We start from the raw sequence: 14,247 nt of genomic DNA, 5'->3' as shown, positions 1-14,247 counted from the left end.
TCCCCCTTTCCCTATCCCTCCATCCCTATTCCTCATGGGAAGAGTTGGTGCTGGTAACCTTCTCTCCCCATCTCCCACCTATATACTATCTCCGATCATTAGGCATGTCCCAATCTGGTTCTAAATACACTCTTCGATCCTGCATCAAACTACCATTTTTTTTTTATTAGTAATGGTGGCGATCTGCGATTTTTAGCGGGACTGCGGCATTGCTACGGACAGATCGGACCCCTAACTGACATTTTTGACACTTTTGGGGGGACCAGTGACATTACTATATTAATCAGTGCTAACAATATGCACTGTTACTGTAATAATAACACTGGCAGGGAAGGGGTTAACACCAGGAGGATCAAAGGGTTAAATGTGTACCTAGGGGGTGATTCTAACTGTGTGGGGGCCAGACTTGGTGGATGGAAACAGGGCTCCTGTGTTCCTGTTATTTCGGAACACAGGAGCCCTGTTTCCATCCACCAAGTCTGGCCCCCACAATCAGTGACAGATGAGCGGTGTGCTGTGTTTACAATGGCACACCACCTTCTGTCAGTCCCTGCAGCGATCACCGGGTTCCCGGCGGCCATCACGGCCACCGGGCCTGTTGCTTAGCTGCAGGGCGATACATCGGTTTGCGCAGGAGAGCCAGCCTGCCGCACTATATCTGCGGCGGCTGGTCTTTGAGTGGTTAAACAAAAAGTCCCCCATTTCCTCTCCATTTTGCCCTCAATACATTCCAATATGATACACACAAGTAGGTTTGTATTTACCTCTTCCAGCGGCCTCTATGAAATCTGCTACCTGGCCAGTAAAATCCAGCGGCGGGGTGCCCGTGTCTGCGAACTAATGTCCCATAGACTTGGATGGGAGGTTGTTCCTGCAGCATGGGTACATCCTATTCAAGTCTATGAGACTTAGTGTACATAGTGTTTCCTACAGTCTTCCTGAAATTAGATAAAGATTATAGTATAGTTGTCTTCTAGTCCCTTCAATAAAGAAGCCATGTATGATACTAAAGACACATACAGTTTAAGACATGAAAGTATTTTCTACGTTTTTAGTACCCTAAAATATTTTCTTTTTTTTTCTCTCTAGCTGCATCCTGGGCTCTGCTGGCTGGAATTCAACTAGCTATTGTGTTTATTAAGTTCTTCTAAGAAGATCTGAAATCATCACTTTGTGGTCAGCCACTGCATATATACTTGATTAAATCTTAAAGCAAATCAACTTGATTATTTATTTTCTTACTGGACTGTGATATCGGACTCTGTGTTTTATTTATGCTCTTTGTATGGTATGTCTTCCTTTAATGAGGGGTTTGTCTATTCTACTGTCTGAGCCAGGAGCTAAATATGTTGTCTTGTATTTAAACAAAAATAAAGATCTACTATCAGTATTAGCATGTGTACATTCAGTGGATCTGTGAAGGTATCATACAGCCAGGGCCGGCCCTACCATGGGTCCCGCTGGGTCCATTGGACCCAGGCAGAACTTGAATCGGGGCAGCAAATTGAATCCCAAGATTTTTTTCCCAGCAGTTTTTTGTGCCATCAGTTTGCGGTGGTTACGGGTGGCATTTCCCCAACTCATACTGCTGCCAGTAGTGCAAACTATTTGAGTATAAGGAGGCAGAGTGTCTAGGTCTAGCTAGGGCGGTGGGCACGCAAGACACAGGAGTGACAGGAGGACCGAGGACAGACAGTGAGTGTTTGGTGGACCGGTCCGGTGGTGAGTTATGGAAGAAAATAACAGTATATATAATATTTTCTACTCATCTATATTAATAAAATGCAAGTGTCTCTGCGTCCAGTTTCCATGTGTCCGTGGGATTGCGCTACTGCGCATGTGCCCCACAGACAGCCATTGGGAGTGTAGAGACTTAGCCCCGCCCTACTTCAGTCAGTTAGGGAAGGCCTTCCCAAACTGTGGGTGGCAACCCACAGCCGCATCTGAGTGAATAGCTGGCAGTTACTGCTGCCAGCCCATAACAACTGCCTTTTCACATTACGGTGATGAATTCTGTCATGAATAATAAAAGCCATTTAAATGTTTAAATGTTGTATTCAATGTACTTCATAATGCACATATATATTAAAGACTTTACATTTCATTCTGCACAATATATATATATATATATATATATATATATATATATATATATATATATATATATATATATTGAATACAACATTTAAATGGCTTTTATTGTTCATGACAGAATTCATCACCGTAATGTGAAAAGGCAGTTGTTATGGGCTGGCAGCAGTGTCTGCTGATAATCCACTCATATGCGGCTCGCGACCCACTGGGAAGTTTGGGAAGTCCTTTTTTGGGGGGCCGAGACCGAAAAAAGCCTGGGGTGGCAGCCCAGGGGTGCCTTAATTCTCACTGGTGAGAGGCAGTTTGCCTTGAGTTTTTTCGACACCTTGGTCACTGCACCATACACACTTTTTTCACAAATGGGGTACTTTGACGCAGTGGTGGGCTTGAGCACGATATGGCCATATGGTGGAACTAAATCCCCATTTTTATTTATGGATTGTCTCCATATTTGATAGTCATTTCTTTTGCATGGTTGCGCTATTCTTTTTTAATATACACTTTTTTCACACCTGCCTCTTGGGCCAGGCCTTTTGGCTTAGACCAGAGGAATTTTTTATTCCGGCCGAAAGACCTGCCTTTGTACCTCACATTGGCACTTAAGCACTTCTCCACTTCCCTTCCCCCACCTTTTTGTTTGTGTGTGTTTTTTTTTTTCTTTGTTGTGAGTCACTGCACTATCACCTTTTTTCCATGAATGACTTGGAGGGTGTGGGTCCTCGGGCCCAGCCTTGAAAGTCTTGGGAGGAGGTGGATATGGCCTTCTGGCTTAGTTCGCGCTCTCTCATGGGGTCTCCCTTCAGGGGAGCCCCACCTAGTACTTGGGGAGGGCTGTTTCGGCAGTCCCCCTGGAGAACGGGGTTTGCCTGGTTTCGGCCAGGCAGACCATTGGAAGTACCTCAGTCCCTGTCAGGAGTCTTGTGCCCCGGGGGATCAAGGTCAGGGTCCAACCTCTTCGGAGGGAACGACCATTTCGCACACCCTGTGCACTTTTTGTGTTTCCCACGTTTACGAGTGTGCACTTTTTTATGCACCTGGTGTAAGTCTTTTGAGTGTGTTCACACACCACGGGCTTTAATAAAAAAATAAAAAAAAAGTTTGGGAAGTCCTGCCCTAACAGACTGAAGAAAGGCGGGGCGTAGTCTCTGTTCTCTGCATATCTATCGGGACGGATGGATTACAGTGAAGTGTATTCTTATGTTAGAAATGGTGGAATATTGTCTGAAAGAGAACACAAACACAGCTCTTATCGGGCACATTAAAGGGGACTCTGACCACACTATTAAAAGGGGACTCTGACCACACTATTAAAAGGGGACTCTGACCACACTATTAAAAGGGGACTCTGACCACACTATTAAAAGGGGACTCTGACCACACTATTAAAAGGGGACTCTGACCACACTATTAAAGGGGACTCTGACCACATATGTTCTAGCGCCCGTTAATTTAACGGGCTTAATGTCTAGTATTTATATAAAATAATAGATGTGGGGGCCTTTTGTTGGGTGTGATTTTTATTTTGGGGGGGGGGGGGTGGGGCAGCATTTTATTTTTGGACCCAGGCAGCTCAATGTCTTGGGCCAGCCCTGCATACAGCAGTGCAGCAGTATGGATATTGAATCACAAAATGAATTATAGACCTAAACGTGAATTTAGCAAGTCTGTTGCAGGACCCTTGGTTTACCTGAAGACTGGGAGGTTCTTAAAAATTCAGTCCCGAAAATTCCACCCCTACCGTGTGTTATGATATGTGAATGTATTGGGTGTCTACAAACAGAGAGTATACGTATTTGAATATTTCTTTACTAAATATTATCATTACACAGAGTTTATAACATTGCTCCCGCCCTTAGGCTTAAAATATAGAGTCTGCTTTACTAAAGGAAATGAAAAACAGCAGAGATAAATCCATAAAGTGGTTGTAAACCTCAGACATGAAATATGAACAAAGTACATCCCTCTATAGTGTGTACCTTTCTCAGTTAAGAGCACTAGGTGTCATTTCTGTCTGTTGCTTTGTTTCTCTGCTATCAGCATGTATCACTTCTGGCAGGTTTTCCTGACACCAAGAGAAAAATGGTGACAGGGGAGGGATCTACAGCAGATTGACAGCCTCAGCTCTGTTCCTGTGTGCTGTGTGAAGGGGGGGGGGTGGGTGTCCCTTGCCTCCAATCAACTCTCCTCACTAAGCTCTTCAGAGTATAACTTCAGCTCTCCACCCCTTTTTTCTGAACTCTCACATAAGCTTTATAAATCAGCACTTTGAACAGATGTAGAGAAGAGAGGGCTGCAGATAAACAGAAACAACTTATGCAAGATGATTTGTTTTATCTCTTTGTATCAGCTGAGGCCACTCACTTCACCAAGTATATGTATGGGTTTACAACCACTTTAAGATTATGTTGGCATCACAGATATTCGTGTACATTGCAATTGCTATCTCTACCTGATTGTACACTGATGTTGAATGTGTTTGGTGTGATCCTATTATGTTGTACATGAACATACAACTAATGCTGCCTTTATGCCTTTTGTTCCTATAACATGTACTACATATTACTTTTAAATAGGTTTAAATAAAATAAGCTGAATGTGACTGGCCATCTAATTAATGAAATCCACCTGCACCAAAACACCAAAACCCGCATTCTTTGCTGTTGTGAGTGTAGCCCTGCCCCCTGGGGAGTGGCCAAGTGTGCACACATCCTCCTCACTTCGATTGCCCTGAGTGTTGTCCAACCCACTTGACACTATAGGTTCTGTCATGGTAAATGATAAGAAACTACCAAAGTTGCAGCAAAAATCAGGTTTACTTGTCTATAACTTACGTTTAGTAAAATGTACAAACAGTTTCAATAAAATAGTCAACACAGGAACGTTAATAATAAGATAGATCCTGAATCCTCAACCTGGAACTGGATAAGCTTCAGCACTCAGGATCAAAAGGACAATCCTAACATATATAATGGTATATAATAGAGGATTAATATTTCAGAGATCAATAGATACATTCCTTCTCAAGTGTAATGCGAGAGTGACCACAAGCAATGCTTAACAGTAATGAAGAGTAACTCCAGCTATTAATAACTTCTCAGCAACTCTAATATCCTAGCCTAAGTTATCTATCAGAGTGCACTATAAGGGGGCTCCCTTTACATTAGATTGCAAGAGTCTCCTGGATGAGCAAGGCCTTGCTAGTCTTCGCCGGCAAAAATGTCCTCAACCGATCCAGAGAAAGTATTTGTAATCCACAGTAAAGGTGATCAGTTAAATGGAATCCACACAGGAATAACCACTAATTGTAATCCAAATAAAAGGGGAGGAGATAGGTTTCTGTACTCCACAACTGGTAGTCAATCTAGAACTGAAAAGGAGGGGCAAAGCCTTCTGGTCCGCCACGCACTATCCAATGCTGCAGTGTCCTGTGGCAACCGTTAGAACTAATATAGCCTTCCACCAGTGGCGGCCTGTCTATAGGGGGCGCAGGGGCGCCGCCCCCCAAAAAAAAAAAAGATTAAAAAAAGAAAAAAAAAGATTAAAAAAAATTCAATTTTTAGCCCACTAGGGGCGCTGGACTTAGTGGTGGCTATGGGGGGGGGGGGGGTTGCGGTGGGCAGAGGCACTGATTGGCGGCCTGCTGGGGGTCACCGGGGCGCAGAGCAATGCGCCCCAACACTCCCCACTTTTGTGATGTCCTGGCTGGGATTGGTCCAGACTCCAGCCTGGACCAATCATCATTCAGGACATCCTGACCCTGCTGACATCGTTGGGGGGTGGTGCCGGTGCGTGCATCAGTCACTCACCGTCACCGTCCCGCCCGCCGCCATCAGAAGAAGGAAGAAGAGGACTCGAGGAGAGGAGCAGCGCACCGTGGACATCTCACTCACCGCCCGATCTCCGTCACCTTCCCGCCGGACCAGATCCCGCCGCCGTCAGAAGAAGGAAGAAGAGGACTCGAGGAGAGGAGCAGCGCGCCGTGGATGTCTCGCAGGCAGCCCAGGAGAGCAGGTAAGTGATTGAAGCCGCTGCAGCGTGATGCCATGACCTGTGACCTGACCTGTGACATGACTGTGACATGACCTGTGACATGACTGTGACCTGACCTGTGACACGACTGTGACATGACCTGTGACACGACTGTGACATGACCCGTGACATGACCTGTGACATGCCTGTGACATGACCTGTGACATGGCCTGTGACATGACCTGTGACATGACTGTGACATGACCTGTGACATGCCTTTGACATGACTGTGACATGACTGTGACATGACCTGTGACATGCCTGTGACATTACTGTGACATGACCTGTGACATCACTGTTACATGACCTGTGACATGCCTGTGACATGACTGTGACATGACCTGTGACATGACCTGTGACATGACCTGTGACATGCTTGTGTCATGACCTGTGCCATGACCTGTGACATGCCTGTACCATGACCTGTGCCATGACCTGTGGCATGCCCTTACCATGACCTGTGACATGCTTATACTATCACCTGTGACATGCACGTACCATGACCTGTGCCATGCCCTTACCATGACCTGTGACATGCTTGTACCATCACCTGTGCCATGCCCTTACCATGACCTGTGCCATGCCTGTGTCATGACCTGTGCCATGACCTGTGGCATGCCCTTACCATGACCTGTGACATGCCTATACCATCACCTGTGACATGCCTGTACCATCACCTGTGACATGCCTGTGCCATGAACTGTACCATGCTCTTACCATGACCTGTGACATGCCCTTACCATGACCTGTGACATGCCCTTACCATGATCTGTGACATGCCTGTACCATGACCTGTGCCATGCCCTTACCATGACCTGTGCCATGCCCTTACCATGGCCTGTGCCATGCCCTTACCATGACCTGTGACATGCCTATACTATCACCTTTGACATGCACGTACCGTGACCTGTGCCATGCCCTTACCATGACCTGTGACATGCCTGTACCATCACCTGTGCCATGTCCTTACCATGACCTGTGCCGTGCCTGTACCATGACCTGTGTCATGACCTGTGCCATGACCTGTGACATGCCCTTACCATGACCTGTGACATGCCTATACCATCACCTGTGACATGCCCGTACCATCACCTGTGACATGCTTGTACCATGACCTGTGACATGCCTGTGCCATGACCTGTACCATGCCCTTACCATGACCTGTGACATGCCCTTACCATGATCTGTGACATGCCTGTACCATGACCTGTGCCATGCCCTTACCATGACCTGTGCCATGCCCTTACCATGGCCTGTGCCATGCCCTTACCATGACCTGTGACAGGCATGTACCATGACCTGTGCCATGCCTGTGCCATGACCTGTGTCAAGACCTGTGCCATGACCTGTGACATGCCTGTACCATGACCTGTGACATGCTCTTACCATGACCGGTGACATGCCTATACCATCACCTGTGACATGCCTGTGCCATTAACTGTGCCATGCCCTTACCATGACCTGTGACATGCCCCTACCATGACCTGTGACATGCCTGTACCATGACCTGTGCCATGCCCTTACCATGACCTGTGCCATGCCCTTACCATGGCCTGTGCCATGCCCTTACCATGACCTGTGACATGCCTGTGCCATGACCTGTGCCATGCCCTTACCATGACCCGTGACATGCCTGTACCATCACCTGTGACATGCCTGTACCATCACCTGTGCCATGCCTGTACCATGACCTGTGCCATGCCTATACCATCATCTGTGCCATGCCTGTGCCATGCCTGTACCATGACCTGTGCCATGCCCTTACCATGACCTGTGCCATGCCTATACCATCTCCTGTACCATGACCTGTGACTTGCCTTTACCATCACCTGTGCCAGGCCTGTACCATCACCTGTGCCATGCCTGTACCATCACCTCAAAGTCACGCAATTTTTTACCGTGTTTTTTGCCGCGAAGCAATACCTATTATATTTTTATTTTTGCGCCCCCCCCCCCCCAAAAAAAAAATTTTGAGCACCAGCCGCCACTGCCTTCCACTAGAACTGCTTTGCAAACCCGCCCTGGCTTAGTCTAGTAGTACAGCAGATACTGTAAATTGGATTTCTCTCACCCAGCGTGACGAGCTCTGTGTTCCACAGTTCACTTCAGCAGTGTCCCGCTCTCCTCAGCGACACTCACAGCCTCTCAGGGCGTCCATCCGCTCGGTTGACCATCGAGATCCTTCCACACACCGCTCACTCTAAAAACAAATCTTGGTCCCGCCCCCTTTTTATAAACACTCCCAAGGGCCCCTGTGAGTCCCACTGCTCCCTGGGAGAAGAGTTCAATCACACAGGCAATCCTTGGTCCTTACTCCTCCCAGAACTACATCTCCCATAATTCAACAAGTCAGTACCTTGTAAGAACTTTATTAACAGAACAAACAGTCTGAACAACACCAGCCTTGAAACCAGGCTACATGAGAAAAGAGGCAAAATATGTACAGACATTTATCATTGGAATTTATATTCAATCATCAGCATGCAAAAGTAAATTAAAAAAAAACACATTTATAATTAACCGCTGTGTGCAATTCTGGCCCCCGAACCTCCTCCTCTGGGTTTCTGGCTTCTTCTCTCTGGTGAGTTCCCCCATAGAAAGCCGTTTCCTATGGGGGGGACTTGTGTGGGCTCACTCCCAAGCCCCCTGTCATCACTGATTTTTATTAACAGCAGCAGGAGCCATTGGCTCCGACTATCTCAACAAAGCCTGTGAGACCAGGAAGTGAGGGGAGAGAAGAGCTGCAGACACGCATAGCGCTGAATTGAATGAGGGCTCAGGTAACTGCAAAGGGGGGTGAGGGGGGGGGGGTACCAGTACCCAACTATTTTTTACCCTATTGTAAGGAATGCATTAAGGTAAAAAATGTTTAGGCTTTAAAACCACTTTAATTAAAACAGTCTGGGATTTCAAAGCTGAGACAATAAATTCTTTGGTCTGGTGTATGTAATACAATGTAGCAAATAGAGTTCAAGGGTTAAGGAGTAACAATGTACAACATAACATATTGTATATATAGTGCAGACATCAGAAGTATTATAGAAAAATATTAACATGTAGCCCAGTGTAACGTTACAGAAGTCAGGAGCACTTAACAAACAACACAGAGTGCTGGCATTTGGGCAAAATGTCCCCCTTCTGCCCTCCAGCAAGCAAAAGCCTCCAAAGCATAGCGCTACGCCCACAAGGTAAAATCCCCATACTACTTTTACCAGAAACAACTGTCCCTTCTTTAAAAAAAAAAAAAACTTATCAGGCCTCAGATACAGCACAGCAGGAAGCCAAAGAAAGTTCCCCCTTGGCTTTCCCTCCATATGACATGTCAGAGCCAAGGAGGAGATTAGGAAAGTCTCCATCAGCTCAGCGTCAAACTCTTAAAGAAAAGACATTGCAACCTTGTTCCCTAGGGGGCACAACTCTAGCAACATCACTAGTGTACTAGTGTAGCATTGTCCCCGTAGGGCTTGCTGTATGATGACATGTTGGGCCTCCTCTGATTATCAGTACACGTTTCACACATCCCTCCTTACTCCCGATGGTTTGTCACACAATAAGCAGTCCAGGGGTATAGGTTTTTAGTGTTTATTTTGGAACTTGGATGGGAGAAGGGAATAGTGGGATACTCCAACTGAAACTATTCACAATGGATAAGGACAACTCTCACTTGGCCTCACCAGGTTGCTTGTGGAAGCAGTTACACTGCTTAATCCATACTGCCACATGTATGGAATGGGTTGAGTCTTCTTGCTCTTTCCTCTCCAGCAATACACTTGGTGATCTACAGTATCTTCAGGACACTACTAACCCACATTCACTGACTATTCTAGCTGCAGGGGTGACCCTCCCCCCTCAGGTCGGGCCCCTTGACACCGATCTGTACTCACTGTACTTCAGAATCAGATCCTCCAGTGTCTCCTCTCTTAGGCCCCATGCACACGGGACGTTTTTAACGCCGCTGTAAGCAGCGTTAGGCGTTTTCTTTTTGCAGCCTAAAAACGCCCCTCCATGTTATTCTATGGCCTCATGCACACTCAGACGTTTTTGAGCTGTAAGTGGCTTAGACGTTTTTAGGCTGCAACAAGAACCCACCACCTGCGCGTTCTGAGGACCAGCGTTACAGCGTTAAAAACGCCTGACGCTGCTAAAAGCTGAATAACTTTGCTATAACGTTGCTTAACGTGCGTTAAGCCACGTTATACGTTTTTTTTTCTTCTATTCAAAATCAATGGTTCCCTATGGGATCCTATTGATTTGAATGGAGGTCGCACCGCAACACCGCAAGTCGGATCTGACTTGCGGGGTGACTTGCGCTGTGGGAATCTTGAGGGGGAACGCCACGCCAAAATGGGAAAAAAACGGCGTGGGGTCCCCCCCAGGGTTCCAAACCAGGCCCTTCGGGTCTGTTATGGAATTTGAGGGTAGCCCCATGCCGAAAAAACGGCATGGGGTCCCCCCCAAAATCCATACCAGACCCTTAACCGAGCATGCAGCCCGGCAGGCCAGGAAAGGGGAGGGGACGAGCGAGCGGCCCCACCCCCCCTGGACCACACCAGGCCACATGCCCTCAACATGGGGGGGTGTTGGTGCTTTGGGGCAGGGGGAGCTCTGCACCCCCCACCTCAAAGCACCTTGCCCCCATGTTGATGAGGTCAAGGGCCTCATCCCCACAACCCTGGCCGGTGGTTGTGGGGGTCTGCGGGCAGGGGGCTCATCGGAATCTGGAAGCCCCCTTTAACAAGGGGGCACCCCAGATCCCGGACCCCCTCCCTATGTGAATGGGTATGGGGTACACTGTACCCCTACCCATTCACCCCATAAAAGGCAGTGTATGGAAATAATGACAAGAGACGTTTTGGAAAGTTTATTAAAAATCTTCATCCGACTCTTCTTGTCTTCTCCTCTCCGGGGTCTTCTGCTCTTTTGCTGTCCGCCCTTCTTGTCTTCTCCTCTCCGGGGTCTTCTGCTCTTTTGCTGTCCCCCTCTTCTTGTGTTCTTGTCTCCGGGGTCTTCTGCTGTCCCCTCTTCTGCTGTCCTCTCTTCTTTTCTTCTCCTCTCCGGTCTTCTGCTCTTTTGCTGTCGGCTGTCGGCTGTCTTCTTCCTCCGGTCCTCCTCCGACGACGTCTCCGCTGATTATGCCTATCTCCGGTCTCTTCAGCTTATTATATAGCCATTAGGGGCGTGGCCCCGATGACGTCATCTGGAGGCCCCGCCCCCTCATGTCACATATGACGTCGTCTGTGACATGAGGGGCGGGGTCTCCAGATGACGTCATCGGGGCCACGCCCCTAATGGCTATATAATAAGCTGAAGAGACCGGAGATAGGCATAATCAGCGGAGACGTCGTCGGAGGAGGACCGGAGGAAGAAGACAGCCGACAGCCGACAGCAAAAGAGCAGAAGACCGGAGAGGAGAAGAAAAGAAGAGAGGACAGCAGAAGAGGGGACAGCAGAAGACCCCGGAGACAAGAACACAAGAAGAGGGGGACAGCAAAAGAGCAGAAGACCCCGGAGAAGACCCCGGAGAGGAGAAGACAAGAAGGGCGGACAGCAAAAGAGCAGAAGACCCCGGAGAAGACCCCGGAGAGGAGAAGACAAGAAGAGTCGGATGAAGATTTTTAATAAACTTTCCAAAACGTCTCTTGTCGTTATTTCCATACACTGCCTTTTATGGGGTGAATGGGTAGGGGTACAGTGTACCCCATACCCATTCACATAGGGAGGGGGTCCGGGATCTGGGGTGCCCCCTTGTTAAAGGGGGCTTCCAGATTCCGATGAGCCCCCTGCCCGCAGACCCCCACAACCACCGGCCAGGGTTGTGGGGATGAGGCCCTTGTCCTCATCAACATGGGGGCAAGGTGCTTTGAGGTGGGGGGTGCAGAGCTCCCCCTGCCCCAAAGCACCAACACCCCCCCATGTTGAGGGCATGTGGCCTGGTGTGGTCCAGGGGGGGTGGGGCCGCTCGCTCGTCCCCTCCCCTTTCCTGGCCTGCCGGGCTGCATGCTCGGATAAGGGTTTGGTATGGATTTTGGGGGGGACCCCATGCCGTTTTTTCGGCATGGGGCTACCCTCAAATTCCATAACAGACCCGAAGGGCCTGGTTTGGAACCCTGGGGGGGACCCCCACGCCGTTTTTTTCCCATTTTGGCGTGGAGTTCCCCCTCAAGATTCTCACAGCGCAAGTCGGATCCGACTTGCGGTGTTGCGGTGCGACCTCCATTCAAATCAATAGGCTCCCATAGGGAACCATTGATTTTGAATGGAAGAAAAAAAAACGCTGCTAAAAGCAACGTGTCAAAACGTGCTATAACGCCAATGGAAAAAGCTACTGAAAGCACGTTTTTACAGCTGCTTTTTCCGGCGTCAGAACTAACTTTGACGTACGTTTTTTCTAACGCCCCGTGTGCATGGGGCCTTAGTCAGCTTCACCAGACTTCTGGGTTCAGTTCCTCACTGGCACTCTCTAGGCCCTCAGGTCGACTACCTGAGGCTGCATTGCACCTTTTCAGAGGAGGATGCAGCTGCCCCTTCCCTTCGTGACTCCGCTATCCAGCCGAAAGACCCCGAGCACATGTGCTCCTGGCATTTATATAGTATCCCAGCATGCAACAAGGCACTTTCCTCTGCCAAATCCCCAGGGCTGTATCAAGCACTTGTGCACTCATTTGTCAGGTTTCCTCCCACTGTCCAATATGCCTCCCTATTGAACAAGTGTGAAACACTCTGCAAGCACAACAAGTTGCACCTGAGCACAATGAGCAGACCTCAGTAACAGATCCTGCTCTCTGGTAGGCAGAGAACAATATAGATTTACCTGCAGTCCTTCTGGTAAACAGACAGGACTCAAAACTAAAGTTTCTCTCTAGCACCTGCCTAGGAGGGTGCTACACTATACTTTTAGGGTTGTTTAAAATTGTCTTTTTTTTTTTTTTTTGTTAATTTTTTTTATTAATTTTTTCAACAATACATACATTTGGAAAAGTAAAATAACAAAAAAAGAAAGAAAAACGACCAATAACTATTAATATCGAAATTGTACCTCTATATATTTATAACATTACCAAATTGCTACACATTTATAATTGCTTGACCACAAAAAAAAAAGGAAAAAAGAAAAAAAGGGGGGGGGGGGTGATCACTCTATGTGTATTTGGTATCAATAATTCAGGGGAAAAATTCCCAAAATTATCATACCAGAAAACTCATGAAAAAGGAAAAAGAGGTCCCATAAAATATGACCAACCGTGTTTAACTCTGTGAAAAAAAAATAAAAATAAAGGGGTGATCACTCAATATGTGATTATTATCAAACATTCAGAAGAGTAAATCCCAAAATTATCCTACCAGTGACTGATACGTGGCACTGGTGGACACTGATTCCTGGCACTGATATGTGGCACTGATACGTAGCACTGGTGAACACTGATTTGTGGCACTGATACGTGGCACTGGTGGACACTGATTCGTGGCACTGATACGTGGCAGTGATGCGTGGCACTGATATGTGGCACTGGTGGACACTGATTCGTGGCACTGATACATGGCACTGGTGGACACTTAGTGTGAGGAAAGGGATATGCAGTGTAGTTAGGGTACTATATACCACTATAGTTAGATTCAATAATCTAGTTTCTGTAGGGAAAGTGTTAAGTGTCAGGGTGACCGTAGTGTAGTTTAGGGTGAACTGACTCTGACTGCTATGCCAGGGTGACAGAACTCATCCCGGTCAGGGTGACCGCCATAAGAAAAAGATCATTTTTCTTAGAATTATTAGTAGAGCAGGGATGGGGCTCCGCTCCTTTTATGCCAGGGTGACAGAACTCATCCATGTCAGGGTGACCACCATAAGAAAAAGATAATTTTTCTTAGAATTATTAGTAGAGCAGGGATGGGGCTCCGCTCCTTTTACACCTGGGCGTTTTTGTTTCAGGCGTTTATTGGGCTTTTCTGTGGATGTCTTTGGAGGCAGGCATGACATCTGAACTTCTGTGTAGGGGTATATATACACACACACACATATATGTATATATACACATACACACATATAGGTGTGCAAGGAGCAGAACCCTATCCCTGTGCTACTGAAATTATTTGCAGGGATGGTGTTACCCTCCTTTAACACCTATA

The 14,247-nt window shown here is 47.4% G+C and overlaps 1 protein-coding gene across 1 annotated transcript in view; it reads left to right on the top strand.

Annotated features, from left to right (window-relative positions):
* The window catches only part of LOC309548085 (uncharacterized protein), a 108,810-nt gene that overhangs the window by 44,561 nt on the left and 50,002 nt on the right, over positions 1–14,247 (top strand). Inside the window, exon 11 of the mRNA XM_082248049.1 lies at positions 1,090–1,141. Coding sequence (XP_082104175.1) covers positions 1,090–1,141 — 52 coding nt within the window. The remainder of the gene's footprint in view (positions 1–1,089; positions 1,142–14,247) is intronic.

This window comes from Pelophylax lessonae (assembly GCF_965119305.1).
Source record: "Pelophylax lessonae genome assembly, chromosome: 2".
Lineage (NCBI taxonomy): Eukaryota > Metazoa > Chordata > Amphibia > Anura > Ranidae > Pelophylax > Pelophylax lessonae.
This window is presented reverse-complemented; position numbering and strand designations above follow the sequence as displayed.